Source organism: Cavia porcellus, unplaced genomic scaffold (assembly GCF_034190915.1).
Source record: "Cavia porcellus strain 051 isolate PalLab524CR breed Dunkin Hartley unplaced genomic scaffold, mCavPor4.1 scaffold_6, whole genome shotgun sequence".
NCBI classification, from domain to species: Eukaryota; Metazoa; Chordata; class Mammalia; order Rodentia; family Caviidae; genus Cavia; species Cavia porcellus.
The window spans coordinates 69,827,046-69,853,727 of record NW_026947489.1 but is presented as its reverse complement, the minus strand read 5'-3'; the positions used below and the strand labels follow the sequence as shown (position 1 = coordinate 69,853,727).

The 26,682-nt window shown below is 45.9% G+C and overlaps 1 protein-coding gene and 1 non-coding gene across 4 annotated transcripts in view; one reads left to right on the top strand and one right to left on the bottom strand.

Moving 5' to 3' along the window:
* Asic2 (acid sensing ion channel subunit 2) overlaps nucleotides 1-26,682 on the bottom strand; it is a 1,050,952-nt gene that overhangs the window by 236,480 nt on the left and 787,790 nt on the right. The window contains exon 1 of one of the 3 annotated variants that reach the window (XM_063250958.1): nucleotides 13,209-15,052. The exons of 1 other annotated variant lie outside the window; for it this stretch is intronic. In XM_063250958.1, coding sequence (XP_063107028.1) covers nucleotides 13,209-13,898 — 690 coding nt within the window. In that variant the 5' untranslated portion in view covers nucleotides 13,899-15,052. Of the gene's footprint in view, nucleotides 1-13,208; nucleotides 15,053-26,682 lie in introns of those variants that run through there. One more of the 3 variants, XM_063250956.1, reaches the window with a different exon arrangement.
* LOC106027672 (uncharacterized) lies at nucleotides 15,115-25,521 on the top strand. The gene is made up of 2 exons (XR_010048179.1): nucleotides 15,115-15,221; nucleotides 15,749-25,521. It is a non-coding gene; the product is annotated as an uncharacterized LOC106027672 (transcript).

The window sequence follows — 26,682 nt, the reverse complement described above, 5'->3', positions numbered from 1 at the left end:
CACAGTAGGCTCTCTCAACCAGGGCTTCAACTCCCTGACCAAGTTTCACACACCCTTGGCTGGGATCAGGGAAGATTATCCGCAGGAGGTGAGACTGCCTTTGAGACTTGCAGAAGGGTACAGATGTAGATAACCCAAAGCAAATCATCAGCACAGGAGGTAGTGAAGCAGGAATCATAACTGTCCTGGTGTCCTCTGGTACCAGCTAAATCACCTTAGGTGAATCAGCTGTCCTCTGCAAACCTCAGTTATCCCACGTGTAAGATAGGAGCAACACTGTTTGGTTTTGCATGTCATGTGGTTATCAGGAAAATGAACAGAAGTAGATTTTCATGCACTCTTTGGAACACCAGGTCAGGTAAGGGCAACTTGTTTTCATTGTGGGCAACCAGCCATCCTGATCTAACCCTTGAGAGGCTGCCCAAGAAAATTCTGAACACCAAGGCTGAAGACCTTTGGCCTCAGGAAGATTAATGGGCAGAGGAATGTGGTGCTAATTAACAGGATGCAGAACTCCAAAGAAAGGACCTGGCTAAGCCAGTCCTTCCAATCGACCCTTAGGGATCTGTTATTGGATTCTTGGGTTTCAGTTTTTGCCACTCACTGAGAGTTATTTTTTAAAGGAGAATTGCCTCAGGACCTAAGACTCCATCCCATTAGCATTCTGTAGGTCAATATTTCCAGAACTGCTAGAATCACGTTGCTCTCTCACACTGTGTGGGTGAGAGGCAGCCACATTTTGGAAGGAGCCAGATGTACACACAGTACAAAGAACAAGGGATTGAGCTATTGGAACTGAAGCTTCCAGCGCCGGGAGGAAGGAGGCAGCTGCTTCCCCCACACAGGAGTTGGGATTTGCTGATTCTGATCCCTCTGTGGAATGCTTTCTTTCCTACCCCTGCCTGGCTTTCCCATCTTAACTACCTGAGTTCAGCAAAGATGCCACTTTCCCAGTCAAACCTTCCCTGATCTTCCTCATCACGCAGCCCCTGGGTGTCTACTGGTGCCCTCGTTTTTACCTTCACAGCACTCACTAATGTTGGAAACATTCTTATTCATTTATTTGCTTACTTGTATGTTATTATCCCATCCATTTCCCAGCACACAATATGTTCTTAAAATTCTCCCTCCATCTGGGGGTGCATGCTAAAAATAGATCCCTGGGTCTTTCCCTCGGGAATTCTGATTCAGATGTCCTGGGTTGGGGCCAGGGATTTTTTATCAAGCACTCCCAGTGATTCTGATCTTCACAGAGACTTGGAAAGCCCAGTTCTAGATGTGAGTTCTGTGAAGGGAAGCCTGAATTCCAGCCCCCAGATCCCATATCCAGCAGACTGGTTGGCCTGCCAGGGTTTTCTGCAACTTTTTATGGATGAATGAATGAATGAATGGATGAGTGAATGGATGGATGGATGGATGGATAGATGAATGAATGAACAAATTTGCTAATGTTTTGGTGGTACCCATTTTGCTTTCATTCCTACAACTCAATATGCAGATGGACATCTGTAAGACTGTACATGAAGAAATATGAAAATACTGATCAACCATGCTTGCAGTGGGTAAATATATATGTATATATTTGCTTCTGCATATATATATATATATATATATATGCAGATGGGGGAACTTGCAATCTATATTATGTGCTGAGGCAAAAGAACCAGGCATGGTCCTTGCTTTCAGGGAGATGATAGCTGATAAGGGGGAAACCAACTACCGTAAAAGATCAAGAAAGGAAAGAGTCCTCAGAGGGACATCAAAAGTTGAGTTCCGTGTAGCTGAAAGGGTGAAAAACATTTCTTTGTTTTACAGATGATTTGTATCAAGGAATGACCTGGGAAAGACACAGAAGAGATGAGGTATTTTAAAAACGTTGTTTTTGTTTTGTTCTTATGTTTATTTGTCATGAGTTACGCACTTACTATGTCTTAATAAGTCCAAAACACAGACAAATGTGTAGGGTGAGACCCTGCTCTCTGATACTCTAGCGCCTCCTCCCAGCTCTCCTCACATACCCACTCTTCAGGCCTATTCTGAGCAAATCTCTGCCTCCGGGGCCTCAAACAGACAGGGCTTGCGTGGCAGAGTGTAGACCAGGGCATCCATGGAAAGGCAGCCACCAGAGCCAGGGCAGGAAAGTTGGAAAATTCCTTGAAAAGAGATAGTGGCTCATAAATGACTTGGCACCGTGACTAAGAGCGATGAACCTTTGACTCCAGGAGGGTGGGAAGAGGAAGGTCTAATAAAGTGGTACTCTTCAACTGCCTTGGCTGGTCCAGAATCCGGAACATGGGAGCGAAAAGGAAGAGGCTGGGAGTAAGGCCTCCAGGGGTAAATATAAATTATTCAAAAAGCCGACTTCTAAGAGCGCGAGATGCAGGTCCTCTTCACAGCATCCTACATTACCCTTCTGAGCCTTGGTTTATTTATTTGTAAAGTGGGTCTCACAGGCATTAATCTAAATGTTGTTCTGAGAAAGCCAGAGGATAAATTGTGAAGCTCAAAGCCTGGTACACAGTAGGTCTTCCTCTATCTTGCTTTCTCTTTTCCTGTCCCACCTCCTGGCATCATCCCAGTTCTCCTAAACTGCCAGATTTGCCTTTATAAGCCCTTACCTGACTCCAGCATCATCTGGAGTGTTGCTTTTGGCAAGGTTGATGCACACTCCAGGTTCACAGAGGGTGCTTATTGTTTATGCTGCATTCCTCCCTGCCTCCACTTCACAGCCCACCTGAGTTCCTCAGCTGCTATGGAGGGGACACTGCGATCCCTGTTTCAAAGACACAGCAGAAGATTAAAGCCTCAGATGCCATCTTTGGCTTTAATTTTTAAAATGAAAGTACTTGGATGTGAAAAATGTAGTCATGTTTCTGTGGCTGGTTAAAGTATTTGACGCTCATAGAATATTCAACAACAACAAAAAAAGCCTCTCCCTCCATGCACTGTCATCAGAAATGTAATGTAATTATTGGGATGTTAAATATCTCCAGCTGTTCTGAGATATTTGAATCTTAAATCAAGCCTGCCTGTACACAGCCCGAAGTTGCAGCTGGATGTGGAGGTATAGCGCCCAGAGATCTGGGGAAGTTTGGGGAAGAACTTTGGGCCAGCATTTGTATGCATGCATGTCAAAGGCCCCCCACCCCCCGCGGTCATATTAGCATGAGGATCTCCAATCCAAGTTCCTGGCAGCCTCGCCAAAGAGACCCAAGTGCTTCACCAGGGCCATGCAATCTGGCAGGCCATAAGCATCTATCCAAATAGTCTTTCAAATCCATGTGCAGGGAGCACAAAGAGATAGTGTAAAATAAATGGTAATAAAGTGAATAAACACGCGTCTCACTCCAGAGCCTTTGAGGTGCTCCTATAAATCAAATTCTCTCCATAATTTGCTCTGTGAGACTGTGCTGAGAAGCAGAATCAAACCTCATCTGCTTTCCTGAGCAGCAGGCGCAGATTTATGGATGTGAGTTCACAGTGGATGCCCGTGCCATTTCAAAGTGGGAGAATAATTTTTGTTGGGAGGGGTTCCAAGAGAAGATTAAACCCTTCACTTTCAGAGATCAGAGTATCAACAACTTTCAGATCTGATAGGCCATCAGAATCAGAAGAGGATGGCCAGAATACATACGTTGGGAGAAGGGAGAGTCCACAGAGGGAGAAACCGCAACGGCTGTGATAGAAACTCTTATCTTTTGGCTTAAGTACAAAATGCTCAGTCTATCTCAAACTCCCCAGAGACTTGCAAGGTGACCTTATGCAGCTCAATTTTCCTCTCTGATTTTTAATTCTGACCTGGGTACTAAAAGGAAAGGAACACCAAAGGCCCTGACCTACCTGGAGACATATAATGTGAAAATTGTGTATTTCCTGGCTAGAATGGTGACAACATATAGGAGGCCATTGAAGGCTATTCCTCCAGGTCTTGGGGATCTTCCTTGGGAGAAGTGATGATGTCACTTAGGATGATACAGTGTTAGTTAGAGACCACAGTTGTTTAGAATCAACATATCTGTGTGGTACTTTCATGTATAAGAAAGTGGGGCACTTTCTCTGTTTATATTCAACTCTTATGCACCAAGACTAGGTCATGCTGGCTTTCAATAAGTAATTTTAATGTTAATGTATTTAAATTTCACAACAATCCTGTGAGGAAGGTATGATTTGTTTTACAATTATGAAAACAGAATCGCAGTGGTCCTAAGTAGCTTCCCACTGGCCACTCACTGAAAATGTAGCAGAGCTACCATTTGAACTTGAGTCCATCTGCCTCCCAAGAAACCTTTCTAACCTCTTCCCCTGCTGCCTTCTCTAAAAGTTTCTGAGAATCAAATTCCCATGCTTGCATAAATGTTAAGTGTAGTGAAAATATTCCTGTGCTATTTTTGAAGCTAAATGCATGTTTGTGGCAAATTATTTTATTTTCTTGTTTTTCAGAAAGATGATGCTCCAAGCCTACCCAGGCTGGTGATTCACTATGTGGATTCCAGGCTGTAATAGAAAACATTTCATGCATTGGAAACAAATGAAATCTTATTATTTCCTATAGCTGCTGTAACAAATTACCACAGGTGTTAGTATCTTCAAACAATATTAACGTATTATCTTGTAGTCTAGAAGTTGAAAGTCTAAAATTGGTCTTCCTGGCTCCCATTACATGTGCTATGGATTAAAAACTAGTGGTCAACTTTAACACCAGCTGAATTAAACTGGCATGGTGCTGAGTATAGATGGCCCACCTGAGAAAAGTTGCCAGCAAAAAAGGAGCTGTGGAGAGGAAGAGTGAGGCATTGTGGGTTCTCTTAGTGGGTGTCACTGTTTGGAGTCATTGGTTCTCCTGGAGGAGCTTGTTCCCAGATACTGGAGGAGCTCTGGACCTTGTTGCTGAGAGTGGCTGTGGTTTACTTTGGGGGAGCTTTGGACCTTGTATTGAGTATCACTTTCTGGCTCTGAAGAAGATGTGTGCTGTTTAATCTCCAGGAGAAGCCTGTCACGTTAGCTTCTCTGACATGACTTGACTGTTATCATTGGAGGAGCTCATTGTCACTGAGGATGGCTGTGGTACTTTTCTGGGGAGCCCTGGTCCCTATTTTGAGTGCTGCTCCTTGGCTCCAGTGTAGAACCCTCAACCTACTAGCATAGACTCCTGCTGGCATAGACTTTCTAGCTTCCTCTGCTAACCTTTGGGCCTTCCAAGTGCAGATCCACAGTACAGACTGGTGTGAGTCATTGTTGTGGGCCCTAGACTTCCAGTTGGACTTGGGGGAGGCATTGTCATAGGCTCTAGGTTTTCAGCTGGACTCATACAGGGTATTGCTATGGGATCCAGGCTCTCAGCTGGATTTTCTAGGTCTTTAGTGTTGTGGATGTATTTCCTGCACTTTCTTATGTTTAACACTGGGTGGCCATCATAAAATAATAACCTCTATCTTCAAAGCCATCAATGCGGTGTCTTCAAATCTCTCGCTGACTCTGACTCTGCTTCCATGGTTACATCTTTCATTCTCACTTTTCTGCCTCTTTTTCTTCATGTATGAAGGTCCATTTTACACTGGCCCATCTAGATAATTCTCCAGCTCAAACTTTTAACTTAATTGCATCTTCAAAGGTAACATAGGCACACTGTAGGGATGAGGATAGGGACATCTTAAAGGCCCGTTATTCAGCCTACCATGCAGCCTTTGCAGTTTGGTTTGACTGACACTCTGACTATGCCCATGCCCTCTGTTGACCCTGCTTTGGTGTGGGAGAGGCCAACCTAGAGCAATGGTGCTTCTGCCCATCCCCAGGACCCTGGCTTTCCTTCACTCCAGGAAGCCCATCCCACATGGAAATCTCAAGACCCAGTGAACCAAACCTGACCGAGAATTGCACAGGTCCCTCTTGCTCAGCTTTCATGGGGCTTCAAGGAGTACATGGTCTTGTTTCTCAATGTATGGTCCATGGCCAACATCTGCATCCCACACAACATCAGGTGCTCCTCCTAACTACTGAACCAGGATCTCTGCACATGCTCAAATGTGAGAAGCATGTTCCCTCCAGGGTGCTCCCTACTGTTCCCCAGGCACCTGAATGTACTCAGGCAGACATCTGGGGCAGAAGGAAGGGTCTGGACAGATGCATCACCGCCAGTTCTCAGTAGTCACATACAGTGCTAATTCTTGTCTCATGAGCCTGTCACTTTTGCCCTCAGAGAATCTTTCAGGGCCTTTAAATCCCCTCAAAATCACTCTTACTGGGAATAGAGGAACTGGAGGTAGCAGGGGAATAAGATTAAGGAATCTGAATTCTAACTCTGATTATTCTACTCATGGTCACCCTGATGTGTTACCAGGGGCAAGTCATGTCCATCTGGAGTCAGGCAGCCAGCTGAGTGCAGACAGCATCTCTACTGTTATAGGGCCACAGTGAGATAGGAAAATGATTACGACTTCCTTTCCAGGCATAATAAATGAAGACTCTGCTGATTAAATATGCAAGTTTGTCTGGCCAAAGGTGCATGAAGACTTCTTTGAGGAAACAGCAATGATACAGTGCAAAGAACATTGACTTTGAAACCTGAAGGTTACTGCCTTTCTCTGTAATCTTGGGCAAAGAACTGACCTATTCCATGCTTCAGCCTCCTTATCTGTACAAGGGAGAAAAGGCAGTAACTTTCTTCTCTGGTCTACTGTCAGGCTAAAATAAAATAATAGATGTAAAAGTGCCTGGCACAAAGTAGGAGCTCAATCAATGTGTGTGGAATCAGAGGAAACAGTTTACTAAGCAAATTAATAGTATAAACAGTGGTGTCAGGGGAGATATTTGACATGCTCAGGAGAACAAACTTCCTGAGTACATTCGCAGCCTCTATTTGTTTTATCAACAATTCATGTTCCAATTACAAATGACTCATCTATTTGTTAGCTCAGGCCTGAGCTGGGTCTCAATTTGGCAACATTTTCTCATTCAGGTCTTCAAGTTATCAGTGCCCTTGAAAGAATGAAAATGGAATTTTAGTTCAAACTGTGGCATAATTAAAAGTTCCTCACAACTCCTGAGCAGAGTCCCTTCCACAGATCTATTGCATTTGACTGTCAGAGCTGGAGAACGCAGGTTCATTATTGATCTTGGCCTCTGAAGAAGCACCTTTCCTTCTCAGGACTGCAGGCCTTGGAGTCCAGCATGACTTATAGACTCCACACCAATGTGCAGCGAAAGGAACTCCAAGTTAAAGAATTTGAGACTGACTGGTACCCTCAATGTGCAGGTTGTTCTCACCAGCCTCTCTGAGTTTTTGAAGAATGGAGTCATGAAAAGAACACTGGTTTTTGAATCTGGACTGATTTTTTGGTTGAACATTGACTGTGCTGTCTCCCAGCTGTGTGACCTCATACCGCCCCTGTGCCTTGGTTTTCTCATCTGTAAAGTGGGTTCCACAACACTCACTGGATCCTGGTAATGATGAACGTGACTGTTCATCTAACAGGTGACAAATCAAATCCCAGTCCTACTCCTTGTGTGACAAGTGGCTTCTTCAAGATCCATCTACTCTGAATAAGCACACTGATTTTTGAGGGATTATTTACCCCAAATATATTAGATTTATGATCATCTTTCTGAGTCTGTGTCTGGCACACAGTAGGTACTTACTGGGAATTGGTTGGCTGGATCTCTGTGTTGCTGATTGAAGCAAACCACTTAGGAGATTTGAAGCGACAGACACACAAAGCAAATGGCCTAATTATGGTTCCAGCCTTTTCAGTTGGGCTGACATCTGACGGATGCCTTCATGTCTGGTCACAGCAGCCCCAAAATAGCCCCTATCAGAATAAGCCTGACACTGGTCAGTGTGGATATCTGCAGACCTGAGCAGAGTTTACATTTGATTCTCTAAACTAATTTCCCTGAAGTCAAATAACTGGTAGAGGTCTTTCATGTTCCTTGTATAAATGTCTATTTAATCACTGTGCTGTCTGTAGCACTTCGATAACTTGTACATTTCCCCCTTAATCACTATTTCAGCTCTGTGAAGAAAAGAACTGGTTGGCTGAGAAGCTCGAACCATCTGCAGCATTTAAGCCCTCTTTTCCCTTGACTGCCCACTTGAATAGAGAATTTGTCTGCTAAGTCCCATTGATCATTTGGCTCATACCCTATTAGAGCAGAAGAGATCTTGTGGCCAAAGTCACACAGCTGGCCAGGGCAAAGTTAAGTCTAGAGTGGACTTCCCATGGTACACTTCCTGTCTCTGCCTAACACTGCTCTCTCCTCATCAGGCTGCAGAGAAAGCACATTCCCTTGTAATCATGATGGCTTGTGTTTTACTCCCATTTTTTTTTTTTCTTTTTACCTGCTGATTCTGCAGTGTCAGCTTACAGACCCTCCCTGAGTTGCCATAAGGCTATTTGTAAAACATAGATTATCATGCAGCTGTTCAGAGTTATTGGGGAGATGAGGTTGACATGAAACATGTCCAGCCAGTCTGGCCACTGTTGCCCAATACTATTTGCCTTTGTCCTTCACTCAAAATGCTTCCCGGGAGGAATAAGAATGGAAAAAGCTCACATTTATTGAGTGCTTCCTTGGTGCCAGAAACTGGCCTAAGCACTTTCCATGTAGTAGCTCATTTATTCCTCTTTCTCTAAAGGCAAAAGTATTTTTCTTGACTCCCTCGACCTATCCGTCGTCACAACTACCACATTGCCTGGCCTAGCATCATTTCAACAGATTTGCTGATTTTAACCAACAGGTTACTGAAATGATTTCTTGTTTTCTTTTGCTGGCTTATAGCAGCCAGCCTGCTTTGTATGAAAAATGTGAACAAAACAAAACAAAACAAAACAAAACAAAAACAAAATAAACAACAAACAAATAAAAATCCCAAAGCTGTTTCCTTTGATTTTAGTGCAAAGGAATAGTCCCAAGTCTGAACTCCAGGTTAACTCTTACAAGAAGGGTAGAATATAGAGACAAGAGTGACTGTGGACATGGTAGCTGGGAGCCAGCAGTGAAGCAAGTCGGAGTTCTTGCTGCAAGGTTCAGCACTTTAGTTGAAGCCCCCAGGTACTTATCACACCATTACATCCCAACCCTTATACACAATTAATCCGCCCCATCGCCCTCCCTCCAGCTACCTTGAACAGGTCTCAGGGCTGGAAGTCACCTATTCAATTTTGTTGTTTCAACTTCCCTTCTCTCTCATTTGTCCGTGATGTCTCCTTCCCCCTGAGCTCACCTTGACTCCTTCTCTACCTTGGAACTCTTACTTCTCCTTTAAGATTCTGTTCAGTATGTCACCTCTTCTAGGAAGCCACCAAAGGTCCTCAATATGATCCGGATAGTCTTTGGAGCCCATACAATAGCCCTGTACACCTCTGGTCACATAACTGTTTCCTCGAGGGCCCTGAAAGCTGCTGGAGGATGTGTACAAAGCTTCCTTCAACTCATATCCCAACATACAGGTAATGCTCAGTAGATACTGGTTGATTGCCCAAAGAAGGAAATGAGCATAACTCGTCTCAGGTAAGTGGCTATGGTAAAATATGATAATTATATGGATAATAATTAATAACTGTTAACACTAGAGGCTAAATTGCTGTGTCTAGCCCTCTATCCACATTAAGATAACGGCTCTTGAATGCTGAGCACCTGCTGCTGTGGTAGGCAGTGCACATATGTTATCTTGGTCCCAAGCCTCCAAAACAGGACTTACTACTAGAGGCTCAGAAAGCAAATTGCCTGCCCAAGGCACACCCACCGCTAGGAAGGGGCAGGGCCAAAGCTCCAAGCTGAGGACTGCCTGACACTTTCCCCTGAAGCATGCTGTCTTCCAGAGCAGTACCTCATTCTTGATTGTTGCAGTGGAGCTCGTATTGGCCTCTGTTTCCCCTATTTTCCTCAGAAAAATCTTTGATTTTTCTGAGACCCCAGTGCCTGCAAACCTCAGCCTCACAGCTCTGCTTCTGCCTGGTTTCAGGGAAGGGTAAGTTCCTCTTTTCCAGGAAACTGTAAAGGGCCAGGGTGGGCAGAGCCGAGGCCCCTGCTAATGCTGGGGAAACAGCGCTGCCATTCAGGAGCAGGAGCCACTTTGACTGCAGAGTGATTAACCCCTGCCCAGCCACTGCAAACAGAGAGGAGCTGAGAATGAATGTATTCTGAACCAACCTAAGAACAAAACCAGACAGACACTGCTCAACAACATACTCTCTCCCCTGCTAGGTTTATTTCCAGTCCATGGGACTGGCATGGAAGTAGGTAACATATTCCACCAGGTCTCCCCTGAAATGTCTCTCACCTGTTATACCACTCCTCTTAGGACTTTGTAATCAGACATCTGGCAAGTGCTTGGCATCCTGCTCCCCATTCTATGTACCCTGCCCCCAAAAGGAACACATGCTCACACATTGCTTTGTTTTTATTGGAAATGCATTCCATTGGTGTTCTCTAGGCAAATCAAGCCAAAGTCTTGGTATGTGAGTCCTAAGACGATAGGAAATCTGGATGGTATTTAATAAAAATATTCATCCCTCAGGCCTTTCCTGAACTCCTACTAAGCGTCAAGTTTTGTGCTGGGTGCTGGAGACAACAGGAAATCAGACAGGCTTATTGCCCTGATCTGAATGGGGAACAAGCACAGCCCAATAGGTAAGACAACGTCACACAAAGGAGGAGCCACACCTAAGTGGGGGAGCAGGAGGAAAAAATAGTGAGGCATCAGGTGTTCGGTGATGTGGGGTGGGGCTGAGGAGTGATCAGGAAGGGCTCCAAAGCAGAAGAAACCTGAGTATGGTGCGTATACATTGTTTTTGTCTCCAATAGATGCCTAAACAACAAAGAGATGAAGCCAAAGGTACACAGTAAGGATCTGAGTGCAGTCAGCACAGCCTGAGAGCTCATGCTCTTAGCCACCACGTGTGGTGTACTCCCTCGGAACAGCAAAGGCTGGAGGCAGAGCAGTGTGGTTAGAGGAAGATATTCCTGATGGTCTGCTATATATGTCAAGGGCTCCTGGCTTCCACAGAGACAACAAAGGAATCTTTCATTGAACGACCTTGGAAAAGCCTACAGCAAGTCTTATGAAGAGGTTGGAAACTCCCAGGACAGAGCCATGATAGGAAGCCACTTGGGGTCACTTGAAGTCTGCAACTACACAAACTTTTGCAGATGGAAGTAATTCTTTTGCCTGGGTAGGTGTGGCTAGCAAGCTCTTCAGTGGTAGGGAGGCAGGGTACAGGGAGGTAAGAGACAGTTGCACCGCGGTAGAAACGAAGGACCCTGCTCACTTTAGCTCCTTAACTACTGACCCTGCTCACTTTAGCTCCTTAACTACTGACCCTGCAATGAGGTTAAAGCCAGATGGCTCCTGAAGGTGCTATGTCCTCAGTATGCAGAAGTGGGCTAAGCCCTGAACATGTAGCTAAGGTTTTGATGGTCTGGATCACCCTAATCGGCAGCTCTACTTTCCACTCTCCCAGCCTCTAGGAGAGCTAGGATGTTGGAGTGGGGGAGGTAGAACAAGACGAGCCCAAGAAAGGAGAAGAAGAGTTATGTGTAGTTTCTGTATCATACATTTTTGTATGACACAGAGTTAGACTTTGCACTTGCTGGCTCTGAGAAATAGGCAGCTCTTTAGAACCACTCTGTCCTCATTTTAAAAATGGGAATACAACTCATTGATAACTCATTGTTGAGGTAATATCAGAAGCAAATAGTGGCTCTTAGAATGCAATGTCATGTTGTAAAACAATTTTGGAGAAAAGAATTACTTTGCTAACCTGTGTTGTACAATTTGGAGTTGTTGTAACCTTGAACTTCAATCTCACTCTAGAAACTGCTAATGAGTGTCCAGCCAAAGAAGAACAGACAAGAATATCTTACCCTCCTTCCTTTGCCTTTAAGAAACTCAGAATTGTACTTAAAGAGTTCTGGAAGAAGTTACTTAGAAGTATATTTTTAACTACATTTCCTGGTTGGCAAGGCAAGGAACCTCCAGGTAGACATTCTTGAAGACCAAATGAAAAGCCTAGAAAATAAAAAATGTTTTAAGGCTGGATAATTCAGTCACTCCATATCTACACTTAAAACAAAACCAGTAAGGTAAGACTAAAGCCATAGACAGGACTAATCCAATCAGCCAATAAGAGACCTGGCCTGACCAACATCATTGCCACCTGTTGGAACTATGGCCACTCTCTGCCATCCCAGAAAAAGCTTTATCAGAGATGAGACTAGCAGGCATGAGGAATGGTTGCCAACATCACCCTCAAAGCACTGCTAATAAAACACACACACCAACCTTCCCTGTCCAAGTCCACCTCAGGGGCATTTTTTACACACACAAGGCTGCAAAGGCTGGTGCCATGCTGGGGCCTGGCAGCAGAACTCCTTCAAGACAGACGGCACAAGGCAGATACCTTCTGTCGGACAGCTGCATTATCCAGACCCACAGCGTGGTGGAATCAGCAGAGCAAATGGCTTACAAACCTGGAGCACAGCTTCTCCTGGCCCTAGCTGTTAGGCATCCACATCCCTGCCACGCTGCTTTCCCGACTGTAGGGCATTCCTCCAGACCAGAAGACCCACATTCAAACGCTACCTGAGAGGGAGGGCAACTGAAGGACCTGCTCCCATCCGAACTCCAGCACTTTTACAAATTAGCAGAAGGGAGGCTCCCCCACCAAACTGGTTATAGCTCCAGTGTTGGATAATATTCTGGGAGTTTGCTCCTAGATCTTAAGTGTTTTGGAACTCTAAAGTTATAAGCTGCTTAGGATCCTGAGTTTGCACAGGACTCTGCATGATTCTCCTGACGGCCCATTTTGGAAAAGATTCCCAATGGCTTTCTCAAAGACAGCCAGCCTACCCTGAACATATTCCTACTCCCAGGCGCTGAGCAGGAGCTTGAAGTCCTGCAGACCTGGGTGTGAGGTCAGACAGTGGGGAAACAGTATTCACAGAACGGAATATAACTAGTTGAGTGAGTTCAGAGGCGACACTGGAAGCAGTGGCTCCAAGACAGCTGGGACTGGGTGAGGTGACTCTTTGTACACTTAAGTTCAACTTTCCCCAGCCTGGAGAAGACTCAGCTGACCCAAGCCAGAATTTCCCCTTGGTGCCACAAAGTGGAGGGCGACACCAAAAGGAGCCTGGCATCCAGCCCCTGGGGGGACTCCTGGGAAGTTGGGGGGGGTAGGGAGGGCGGGCTCGCGCGGAGGGTAACTCACGGAGGAGAAGTTGTGCGGGCCGCAGAGCTCGCCACGGTATTTGCAGGAGAGCAGCATGTCCTCCAGCTGGTGGCCCAGACGGTCCATGAAGGCGGCGCTGATGCCCTCAAAGTGGCGCGGCGGCAGAAAGAGCCGGAAGTCGGCCAGCTTGCGGAACCACTGGCGGCGTGGCTCGTCACCCCTCAGCAGCTCGCTGACCAGCGGGCGCGCCGTGCGGTTGGGTAACAGCAGCCCAAGCCAGTGGCCGGCGTAGTAGAGGTCCCCCTTGGAGAGGCGCGGGAAACGCAGCGGGTTGTTGTTGCACACGGTGACGGCGGGGAAGGGCAGCTGGCGGCTCCACTCGCGGTGCACCCGCGTGTGCGACGGGAAGCTGAGCCAGTACAGCAGGCGGTTCGAGGACCAGGACAGCAGCAAGCCGAGGGATGTGCAGAAGGCCAGCACCCACAGCGCCCGCCGCTGGAAGGAGCCCCCTGCCGCCGTGCGCCCGGCGCACATGTGCCGCAGCCCGTGCAGTTTAGCGCGGCTCAGAGACGGCCGCCCCCTGCGGGCGACCCCCGGCCTCTGCAGCGCTCGCTCGCAGCCTCTGTCGCCCCCGGGCTGCCCGGCCGCCGCCACCTCGCGGGCCATGCGGAAGCGTCCCGGGCCGGAGAGCGCGGCCGCGGGCAGCCCGGCTCCGCGGCTCCGGCTCATTCATTCAGTCCGCGGCCGGCGCCGGGCGGAGCCGCCATGGGAGTCCGCAGCAGCAGAGGGAGCGGCGGCGACCGCGCACAGCCCGCGCTAGGGAAGCGTGAGCCCGAAAGGAGCTCCGGTGGTGCGGCATGCCCGCCCGGCGCCTCCGCCGCCGCCTCCGCGGGCGCCCGCCCGGGACCGAGCGCCGCCTCGGCCTGCCTCCGCTGGCACTGGCCTCTCCCGAGCGCCTCACAGGCTCTCCGAGTCTTCCTGGGGATGCCCGACTTCGGGCTCTACCTCCGTAGGGCTCCCCCTCCCCACACGGAGCTGCCTTTCCCGCCCCTGGCCACTGCGCCCTCCTTCCCTCGTCCCGGACCTCAGGGGACCCTGCACTGAGTCCCCCTTGCTCCGTCTAACCCCAGCTTTTACGCTCGTCTTGAGAGAGGGGCCACTCGTCCACCATGCCTGATTTGGACATCCCGAAGGACCCCACCAGCCTGGCCCTTAGCCCAGCGGCGCTGGGACACCGGAGAGAAGGCGCCAACGAACGAGCGCCCCCAGAGGCGCACGGCGGCTCCGGGCTTGGCGGGCGGGATGGGTGTGTACTAGGGTGAGTGGTCGCGCAGCGGCTGCTTCCTCTTTCCAGTCCCTCTGGGCCCGTTCCTTCTCACTGCTGCCGGGTTGCTCTCGGCAGAGACCGGTGAAGGAGTACCCAAGTCCTGCGCCGGAGCCCCGCGAGTGCCCGATTTCGCCTGGGGCTGGGGTTTCTTAGGGCGTCCTGCGGGAAGCTGCTTGCTGCCCGAGGTTTTCAAGGATGCTGGCCAGAGGGAAGAGTCGCTTTCCCCTTTGGCTCTGACCGCAGGGGTGCCTCACTTCTCCGGAAAAGCGGGGTTTCCTTGTCGGCTGCCTCTTCTCTTCCTTGCCCCGGTGGTGCCCGGTGCTGGAACCGAAGAGCTCGGGCAACACCTCCTGGGGGTGACTCGGACTCGCTGCTCCGTGCGCCCTTCTCCTCCGAGACCCCAAGCCCGTGGTGGCAGTGGCGGTGGCAGCGAGGCCGGCTGCGCTCCTCTCCTGGATGCCCGGCCCTCTTCGGGCCCCGGGCGAACTTGGTCAGCGGCCGCGCAACGCTGGCGCGGCTGGGCTCCCCGCACCTGCTCCTTCGCTCGCTGGCCCCGCGACTCAGGGCGGGAGGGGCGGCGGCGGGGAGCGCTGTGCGCTCTTGGAGACGCGGTGCTGACGCGGCCCGGCTCCTCCTCGCTGCATTTTAATTCCTGGCCACTGTGGCCGCTGCACACCGAGCCGGGAGCCTCTCGCTGGAGTTGACGGGGTTGGGGAGGGTGAGAGGTGCACTGCACAGATGTGCTAGGGTGTGCGGGGTTGTGGAAGAGATATAGAGTGTTGGAAGTACTGTGTTACGTGCAATTGTGTCTGTATAAAGTGTGAGCGGACACCGGAGTGTGCAAGATGGGTTGGAGGGACAGAGGCTGTGCAGTGTGGGCATCAGAGCAAGTCTGAGTGCGGTGTCATGCAGAGCGTGTGGGCGGTGTGCACCATGTGTGCGAATGGGTATTTCTATCTCCTGGATGTGAAACTTGTGTCTGCTGGTGATGCACTGTGGCTGCTAGGGACTGTGTAGTATGTGGAGGACAGTGCCTCTGGGGGATGGTGGCAGTTAGCGGGTGGTGGTAGGCGCGAATGGTTATGGTTTCCGGATGTGGGGTGCGATTGGTGTGCGTGCGTGCGTGTGTGTGTGTGTGTGTGTGTGTGTGTGTGTGTGTGTAATGTGGAGGAGTATGTGTTTTGAGGTTGAGCAGTTACTGGGCCTCTAACAGTCTGGGCTCTCTGGCAAGGCTCTCCCCTCTGCCTTTCAGGAACTTCTCTGGTGTACCCCAGCCCTCCCTTGAAAGCAACAGCTGCTCCAGCCTCCTCCGTTCCTACCTCCTCCACCAGGAGAGGGAGAAGAGAAAGCCAAGCCGGTCCTGGACAGGAGACTCTGATGCTCCCATTCCAGCGGATGTCTGATCATATCATCTTCCCTTCCTGGATGGGCCCAGGGTCATCCACTAATCTCTGGAAACTTTCCATCCTTAAATTTGTTTTTTTAAAACATCTAACCTGCACTTGTTTGGGACACTGAATAGGTGTGTTGTGGATGTCTAGCTGGACTTCATAGCTGAGATTAGGGAGGTGAGTACTGGCCCAAGATCACATATCCTGGGCAGTGGGGCTGAGTCAGCACCCAGGTCTCCAAAGTGCTGCTTCTTTCTATTGTTCCACAGCCCTTATGCTTTTTGTCCTCTGTCAAGACCCATAGGATCTCGTTCCCATGGTTCCCTGATGATATAAGGTACACAGTAGGACTCGCCTCTATTTCCCAAGCCATTGACTCATTGGAGCCTCACTGGGACAGGTGACACTTTGAACCCTATTACTCCATGGGATGAAATTTTTCTAGACATTTTGCAGAGTATATTTGTTGAGTGAGACAGAGAGAATGGATCCTGAGGCTGGGAAGGTGCCTCAATGGGAGAAAGAGCAAAAGGGGTCCTTTGGGGGCAGGAGACTTGGGGAAGGAAGGAAAGACTTGGGAGTGGAGAGGAATTTCACCTCCACTGCAACAGTGAATTAGGGACAATTCAGATAAATCTGTCCAATGAGCAGTGGGTGTCCAAGGAGGAGGGAAGTGGTGGCAGGTGGCCCTTCCCTCCCCACTGTCCTGCAGAGCATCCCTTGGGCTAGCCACACTCTGCTGCTGGACTCTGGGGTTCGTGTCTCCTACTCACACACACCCAGCAACACATACACAGATATAAGCACACTACACACATGAGGACACATACGCACATACAAGAAAAAGTACATGACACACATACATGCCAGCATACACCACATAACACAAACTACTCACAAACACATGCACATGTACCACTCAACACATGCACATAGGACACGCATGTGCATATTTCAAACATATACACATTACTTGCTCTTTATAGGTGATGTATCATATATACATCTGTATGTTACATGCAACACACATGTATAAACATGTACATGCATTACGTACAGACACACAACTGCACACCTAGGGCCTCTTCTTGTTCATCTAGGGAAGAAACTTTCACAGCTTGCTGCTGCTGAGATTCTACTTTGGATTTGATGTGTCAGGAATGTTTGCTGTTAGCTTTGGTGGGAGGGTTTTGTGGCTGCCAAGGGCACTGGGGCCTGTGGCAAAGGGTTGTACTCCAAAGTTCTGGGCTTGGTCTCAGGGCTCTGTCCAGAAGATACCTAAACTAAGGTGTGACCCAAAACTAAGGTGCAGTGGACTTGTGGCCTCAGTGCAGTTATAGTGAAGCAGCTGGGATAGGCATGTTCCAGCTCCCAGAACCCTCACTCTGGAGTGTCATGCAGCTCCATTTTATAAAAAGCCTTTAAAACATTTTATGATTTTGATTTGTTTGGCTGTTGTGGGATTTTTCTTTCTTGGCAGTTTCCCTCTTGAAATGTATGCCTGCTACTTTGGATTGACTGTCTTCTCTGCCATGAGTTTTCTTGTACATTCTCCAGATGGGCAGCTTGCTTAGGGAGAGGGGATGTCCTGTTTAGATCCAAAGGGTGTTGGCACCGAAATCAGAAAAAGAGACACAGCAGTAATCATCCCAAGCGGAGACTGGCGGCTCTCTACATGGCTCATGTGTGCAGCATGTTCCCAGTGTACCTAAGATACCCTGGACCCTGGTAGCAAGCACCCTGTGCCTACCCTGGTGAAGTTCTGCTCTTTCCTCCAATCCCATCCTAAGTTTTGCCTCTAATGCAATGCTTTTTCTTGATTCTTTTGGTCTTTCTTCCCCAATGAACCCAAAACACTTTGTATTGATACCTCCATAACAGACTTTTGTCATCACATTTGTCATTGCTTGTATCCAGACTTTTGTTATAGATTATGAGCTCTTTATGAGGACAGAGATTCTATCCCATTTATGTTTGTGTTTCTGCCCATTAGCACAGTGTCTTAGCTCATTGAATTAACACACTGATACAGAGTAACAGGGGAAAAGAAAGTAACATTTCTTGAATAACTGTTATATGCCAGGCATAAAAGTAGGCATAGTTTTTCTTTCATATTCAAACCTTGTGGGGAAGGAATTTTTACCTTTTTTCTCCAGTTCTGGGAATTGAACCCAGATTCTTTCTGATGCTATGCAAGCACCTTACTACTGAGCTACAACCTTAGTCTTTTGCCTTCTTTTTGCTGTTGTTGAACAAAAGGTAGGAGGATAGTATTTGAATACCATTCTCAGTCTTTCCAAAGTCCAGGATTTCCCCTCTCCATTATGTTTCTTTCCAAAGTACTGTATTATGACAAATAATAATAACTGTAACAATGCGGTTTCTAAGTGCTAAGATCTCTCCTGAGTGTTTTATACTAAACACAAGTGTCATCAGTGCTCTCAGTGTTTAACCTCAGAATAATCCTGCTAGATAAATACTAAGATTTTCTCTGTTTCAAAGAGGGGAAACCTTTACCACAGAGAGGTTACATTATTAGCTCAAAGCCCTACAGCAACTAAAGGAGGGGACAGCTTTGGCATCTAAACAGTTGGGCTCCATTCCATGTGCTCTCAAAGAATGGCTCCTGTGAATTAGCTTCCACAGCCCAGTGGACTCCGCTGGCCAGGAAAACAAATTTACGAGGCAGTGGATGAGCCAACCCACATAACCTCTCCACCAAGAAATTAGAATTTAGCACTGTGGTTTCCCAATAATAAGATTTTAAGAAAAATTTCCTTTGCTTGTTTACCTCTACGACGTCTGCTGCTCCACACCTGGCATTGTGCACAGAGGAGTACAAAGGTCTGATTGCATATTCTGTGGTGTGACCACTGCCACAGTTCATAAGCTCTTTTCTCCAATGAAATGAGTATTTTGGGGCAGGAGGAGGTCAGTGTATGTCACTGCAGTTCTTTGTGTAATATAATTTTAGAAGCTGGCACTTTTTTTTGGCTTGATTAGGCTTTATTAAATCCTAGCATTCCTGTTTACCCGCAGTTCCTATGACTCAGGGGTTGGGAATGGCACAGTAGCTGAAATACCACTTATCCCTGAGCCCTTCCAGCTGCTGGAATCCGTTCTCTGCATCCTGCCTGCAGTAGTGCACTGGGAACTCTTCTATCTTAGAACATATTGCATTGCATTGTTGCTTCCCTTCATCTTTGTTTCATGTGAGAACTCATAGATATTGATAGAAACCCAGTTCTTGAGCACCAGAGGAGCTTAGCTGTTTACCTACTGAGCAAAGTCTTCGGGTCAGTTGGTACTTCTCTAGGCTAACTGTCCCTGGTTCTTCACTGTTTTTCTTGTAGTTTCTGCTCCTGATAACAGGATTGTGGATGCCTTACCATGTGGTCCTCTGGCTTGTGGAGTATGAGTCCACTGATAACCTGGATTTAGCCTTTCTAATTGCCAGTCTCTCTTCTGATGGTCTTTGTTCTTATTTGGTCTCTTACTTCTGGGATTTTTTGGGGGTGTGGGTGGCAGAATTAGTTTCTGGTTTCTTGCTTAGAATGCTGAATGCTTTTTCCTCTGGAACATGCTGCTAATAGAGACGACAGCTAGCCCTTCTTTCAGTATTAGTGTTTATTAGTATGGGGCATGTGGGCTTTTGTGGGTCTGTCGACCTATGACCTTAAATCTCTCTTCCTCTCGCTTTTCCTTTCTCTTTGTTTTTATATTGTTCTTGGCTCCCTCTGCCACTTTGTCCTTCTCTCTGCTGCTACTCCTTTTTTTCTTTCTCTCTCTAATATCACCTGAAGCTAGTAGTCTTTTTTGATATTTTCTAAGCCCATGCTAAGGCTTTAAGGCCTTCAAATTGGACAAAAGTTTTAGAACCAGAGTGGATGTCCCATAATCATAGCGGAGATTTCTGTATTTATAGAAAGAGAGTAAGGAGGACCCTCCTCTATGGTTTTTAGCTCATGGTACCCCCATTTTCCCATGCCTTTCCCCATATTCCTCCATGGAGTTGGCACTGCAGATGTTTCGCCATCTTTTTTTACAATGGTGTTTGCAGCTGTAAAGTACTACTCCATGAGTTTCTTATACCTGCCCAGGCTTTCTTGCTTCCTTTTCTTCTGAGTTCTTTCTTACACTCCCTGTGTGTTTCTGCCCTTAAGTCATCCTTGGTTTACTTGAGTTAAAGCTTTCAGCCACCTTTCTCCTGTCATCAGCAAGTCCTATATGGAAGAGGTCAAGCAAAGGCATGTGAAGGCCATGAAAGGTCAAAGCCTGGAAGGACCAGGTCTGGAGGAGAGAGCTTGAAGGCTCATACTCCACAGGGCTGGTAGTAGCTTAGCTGAAGCATTGCGATTCCTATTTAAGGGAGAATCTTGAAAAGTAAGATTTGATTCCTTCACTTGAGAGGAAGAAGTCAAGGTCTAGAGAGAGTAAAGACTTGGTAGAAACCACAAGGATTGGTACTGATAAAAGTGGAACCACAATATAGGTCCAAACTTCCATTTCTTTCACTATGGTATTTTTTTCTAAAATTTTTGAAATTGGTAATGTGTTCATATGGTTATAAGGACAAAAGAAAATTTCCAGTAAACTTCCCCTAAATATCCCCAGACACCCATTTCACCTTCCTGAAAGTAACCCATACCATCAATTTCCTGTGTGATCTTTTAGGGTATTTTATGAGTATACATATATATTTAAATGTGTAGTCTTCAGCCACTCATTTGTTATGTAAAGGCTGCATTCGGTGAATCTCATTGGCTAGACTAATTATACTTCCTGTTCTGCCATCTTTTCCCCCTGAATTTTCAGTGATTTTATGGTTGCCTTCTTCTAGCACCTCACTCCAACGTCTGTTATTTTCCTCAACTTCTCATTTCACATTATCCTGCTCTCCCATCCAAAAAGGACAGTGGATTCTATGACAAGGTGGTACACAGCACTTGCCATTTTATTATCAGATTTCTATTTAACTCTTTGCTGGGTACACTAATGGATAAAAGCTCTCATGTGAATAATCTCAAACAGCAGGTAATGCAGAGATATTTCTGTTTGCCCCTAAGGAGCATTATGTATTTCATTTTCCTGTTTGTATTTTCCTTTGGCCAATTATTACACATGCACCAGCACATCTCAGTGCCCCGAACACAAATTTCTCTTGCTGATCAACAAGGGTGTTTCAAACATGCATTGGTTGGCAGATCAAATTAGTTTGGAACTCAGAAGCTTCTGTGACTAATATATAGAGTGGGTAAAATATACCATGGAGGGAACCAGAAAGTGCCATGGTGAGATGTGATCTCAGTGAACATGCAGCAGTTAGAGTTGGAAGAGGTAATCAAGAGTTTAGTGACTTGTCCCCGGGGTCTGAGAGTTGATCTGGTAGTGATGGAGGTGCTGATGCTGATGCTGACGATAAAGACATTACTGAGTAGCTGATGCTGAGCACTGTCAGGGTTGAGGTCAACGAGCATAAGTTAACTCATTTAAAAAAATTCTTCTGAGATACATATTTCCATGCTAGCTCTTTTATACAGGAGGAAACTGAGGCAGAGACATGATAAGTAACTTACCCCATCAGGGCTGGGATACAAACCCAGGTACTGTGGCTCTAAGCGACAAAGTCTTAATAAGCTGGCTGTAATCAGCTGAAAGTGATGACTGTTGTGGACATTTATGCAGCACCCAATGGGCACTGGGCCATTGTCCTTGGTCCTGGGAGGACCTCTGATCAGATAGGGTTCGTGCCTTATTTTTCAGTCTAGTGGAGGACAAGAGTAATTTACTATTGTAAATACTAAAATGAAGTGCTAACAGGTGAGTGTAATAAAGAACGGTGGGTGTTCTTTCAGACCTGAGCACAGTGTGTTAAAATGGTGCAGACGATTGTGCTGAGAGCTATTGACATAGGCTTTCTTCATTTTCCACTCATGTTTCTTTTCTCACCACAGCTCCTGGAGAGTTTCATCAGCCCTGCCCACAGTAGTCACCCCTTGATTCAGGATCTGAGACAGAGATAACACCAGCATGGTTCTATGTTGAGGAGACCCTCATCTCATTGCCCTCATTGTCCACATTTACGATGTTCAGCTCCTTTTCCAAAGTGAGACTTTGAGTTCCTGATAGTGTCTTGGTGGCTTGTGATATCTAGTTTCTAAGTTTAGGCTTCCTCAATAAGCAGCACGTCTCCTCCTCAGCATCCCTTGTCTAACATTACTTTATTCTGTATTTAGATTTAAATAGCTGACTCTTGGGTGTAACCTTGGTTGGAGCCATAAAGTTAGCAGAGAAATGGAGCCTTGCGTGCTTTTCTACCCAGCTTGTTCCCCCATACACATAACAAAACTCTCATTAAAATAGTTAAGCATAATAACCCTCTCCACCAGTAACCACCCACTCATATTATGAAAAAGCACACCGTTAAAATAGGATTTAAGGAAATATAAAACCCCAGGTACAATTAGGCATTTTATTCACAGTTCCTTGACTGTCCCCTTATCCGTTTCCAATCATAATGATCTTACCCTGTCTCTCACCTCTGCTTTGGGGAGTACTAACTCACTGGTCCTGAATCTGTCTTGTAGACAGGCTCTCTGCTGTGGCTGAGATTTACAGCCAGTTTGATTTGTCAAAAGTCCCATTCAGGCTTCTTTCCCTCCTACCCTCAGCCTTCCTCCATCTCAGCGAACAGTGGTTTGTTTACCCTCCTTCCATTATAAGCCAAACCACTGCATCAGGGCTCTTTCTTTCTGGTTTATTTTTGCTGTTCCGTCCACCCATAGGAACGGCAGAAAGAGAGAGATTTAGCTTTTCCTTGTGCAGTGATATGGACCTGTGTGGTTATCTAAACAGAAGAAAGGAAGAGAAAGGGAGAGGAGAGGACAGCACGGCAGAGGACAGGAGAAAAGTAACAGTGCCCACCAGGTATCTATTGGGTGCTCTTATGAACACCACCTAGTGATTCTCACAGCAGGACCTTAGGTGGGCAGTATCATGCCCATTATGCAGAAGAACACATACATAGAAGCATTATCTTTCCAGTTTTCTTCTTTCCATTGCTGATTTAAGCATAGATTAATCCACAATGGCCATAATCACATAACATAACCATTCCCTGAGCACTTTATGGTGTCATGCACAGAGCTAAAGCTCATTTTCCAGGTGAAGGAAATGAGGGACAGAGAGATGAAGTTACTCACCAAGATCCATTCAGAGAGTGTCACATGGGTAGCAGGGCCAGGGTTTATGGTCAATCCACCATGTTGGTAACTACTAGAAGAGTAGAAACCTCAGAGTTTAGAAAGAGAAAAGATATAATGGTGGCAGCATAATATAGAGTTTGCATTAAAAAAAAAAAAACAAAAAACAAAAACCTTTTAGGAAGACGGAGGAAGTGAAAGCAGAATTTGCTGGACCCAGAAGTGGATCTGCTGTGCATGTGGAGGTTGTGCATCTTCCAGCTGTGATGGGATGCTGCTGGGGCAGGCTCACACTTGGCAGTGCCCTTTGTTAGGCAGAGGTTGAGAGAAGCACTCAAAGGGGGCCCATGTGGGGTTAGACAGTAAGATATTTCCTGTCTCAACACCCAAGTGCCCTTACACCCTGAGAACCATGTGATAGGAGCTCCTCTTTGCGAGTCACAGGATTTCAACTTAGCTTCCTTTGATTTCCTCCCATCTTCTTGCTCTCTACTTTTTACTTATTTTCTTTCCCTACCTCCCTCTTTCCCTCCCTTCCACCTTCGCTTTCTCCTTTCTGATCAATACTGCCCTAGATCAAAACAGCTTAAATTTATCATTCAATATTTTTACAACTGCCTATAGCACTAACATATAACACTAGATTCAAAATAGGCTTCCAAAAATTCTTTGAGTTATAAAGGCAAGGTCGTAATCTTGGTGAGTCATAAGAGCCACAGTGTGATCATATCCCCTGAACCAGCAGTTCTGCACCTTAGATGCTTCTCTGAAGAAATAACCCAAAAGTAAAGAAAAATTACAAAGGTATTCACAGCAACAGAAACAAATAACAAATTAAAAACAGTTCACATGTTCAACAACAGGAGGATGATTGGGCAAATGACTTTGAATTATACTATGTACACAAAAGAACATGATGACGACGTCAGTGTTTTGCTTTAGATATAAAAGCGACTGAGCAAAAAAGATCAAAGTCCAAAGAGCACTGCCATGCTGATCACAACTTTAGAGAAACATTTCTTTGAACATAAACAATGATCAGAAATAGGTTTTTTTTTTTTTTTTTGGTAATGTTACTTAGACTTTAGGCAAATAAACAAAACCTAGGTAAGACTATCAAGACCAACCATGGGATTCTGAAAGGGTTTTCAGTTTCTCCTAAGTGGCATTGTTAGCATTTTGGGCCTTAGCATCCCTGACCTTTTGGTCAAGATGACCATTTTCCTCAACCTGGCACTGTCCGCCAGCCAGTAGAAGTGATCACAGATGCTGCCCTTATGGCCAGCCATACTCACCTTGACCTCTGTATGTTCTAACATGTTTCCTCTTGGCATCTAGCTTCTGAATCATGCTTGGTTAGTAGATTCTACCAGGACCATCACCTGCCTCTGTTCCTTTTAAGCAAACACCCCATGGTAGACACCTGAGATCAAAGCAATCTATTGTAGAATCTTACCCAGATGCCTCACTTTCCCCAATAACTGAGATTATTAAATGGCCTTGACCCTGGCTGAATGCCAACTGAAATGAAGGGCTTGGCATTTTCCTCAACTATAACTGTACTTCCAGCTTTCACTGAAGCCTGAGCACTCATAGTGTTCTTTTTCCCTTTAGAAGCAGTGCAAAGAGACACACAAAAATATTATTTGAGCAGTCAAAATGTATGTCACAAAATCAATAACAAAAATAATTGCTTTAATTATTAGAGGATAGCTATGCAGTCGGTGTAGTACTGGGCTCTTCACATGCATCCTCATTTAATCACTGCAATAACCCTAACAGAGGCGGTACTGTGATTTCTGCTTGTATTGAGAAGGAACCTGAGCCTGAGAGACTTCAAAATGATTTATTTCAGGTCAAACTGTTTAGGTTTTTCTGTTGTTGAATTCTCCCCCACCCTAACTTTACATAATACAGTCTCCCAGGCACAAAAGCTACCTTAGTATGGCTTAAGCATAGACAAGATCTTGTCTTTCCTCAGAGCAGACTTAGCCCTACTTGATGTACAATCCCGATAACACACTTGGTTATTTGTTTTCCAGGATTTCAGTAGAACAGGAATAATATATATTATGAAAATGAAAGGGTAGACTTAAGATTCGAGAGCAGAGATAGCCTGAATGTATAACCAAAGCCTGACAACAAAGAAGACAAAACAACCAGAGAAACAGATAAAAGGACTAAAATCATATCTGTTACTGTGGGGGCCAATTCTACATATTGCAAATAGTTCTAAGTTGTGTAGCCTAAAATGATAGTTGGAATGCACAGCGATGACCTTGATCCATTAAGATATGTTGTTCTGTAAAATCCACATATGCACGTAAAAAAGGACATGGTATATTTCAGGAGGAGTTTTATTTACATGATCTTATTTACAAAAGGAAGAGTTGTAATGTTTAAAGAATAAATACCCCCTTAACTCTTGGAAACATTGGTTCTTCAGGAAAATGGCACTTCTTTGTAAAAGAGCATTTGAATAACAAAGATTTCATTCACATTGGTTCACTATTTCAGCCATCCTCATGGACAAAATTTTCCTATAACTACGTTTTTGATGTCTAAATGTTATTCAATGCATGGCTTAACATTCAGAATTGGTTACACTGCTACTGGTTGGGTTATGTTGTGCATGCTCAGTTATTTTACAAAAGGGAGTTTCATGATATTTCAATGTTTCTCTTTTTTGTTTCTTAAACGAGAAACAATGACAGACCAATTTTCACTACATTTCTTTCTCCTGCAGGAAGGAACAATAAAGGAGAAATAGAATTCTAGTTGAGAAAACAGTTCTACCATTCATGTCTCCATTAGAAATATTTTGGGGTTTGTTCTTGGCAGTCTTATGCATTAAGTGACAGCAGAATTCTGAATTACAGAGGGTGACAGAATTCAGAAGATCTCAATAACTATAGTTTGGCTATTAGCTTCTCCTGATGTGTGTGTGTGTGTGTGTGTGTGTGTGTGTGTGTGTGTGTGTGTGTGTATTTTTCCCTTTCTTCTCCCTTTCCCACTCTTCATTGATTCAGAGAACTGTGGACTATCTCACTGCTTTATGATGTACTGACAACTTTAAATTTGGATCTGAAGTTTTCCTATGGAAAGAAGCATTTTGGTCATGAATTTTAAATCCTTTTATAAAATCTGAAACTTTAGAATGACACTTGGTCAAGCCCTCAGCTCAACCACATTCGACCTGACACCAGGGATGTTGCTGCTACCTTCTAAATCATTTTTCAGTCCATGACTCATGACCCATTGCCTCAGCCACCGCCAGGCTCAGCCCTGTGCTCAATAACTCACAGCTTGCCCATTACTCCATCCTTTACCTAGGCTCCTTGCCACAGTTTCCTTCCTCCCTGATTCATTTCCCACTCTGACACTTTGATTGTGTCATTACTATGTTTGGAATTCTTATTTGGCTTTTCATTGCTTATCACAGAACTTCAAAATCTGGGTAGTGTATCACACAATGGATCGCAGGGAGCACATAACTTTGGGTAAACAAGATAGGCTCAGGAAACAAAGTCTCCAGGAGAACTGCTCAAATGCAAACTTATCCATTTTTTTCTGGTGTTCTGCATATAAATATA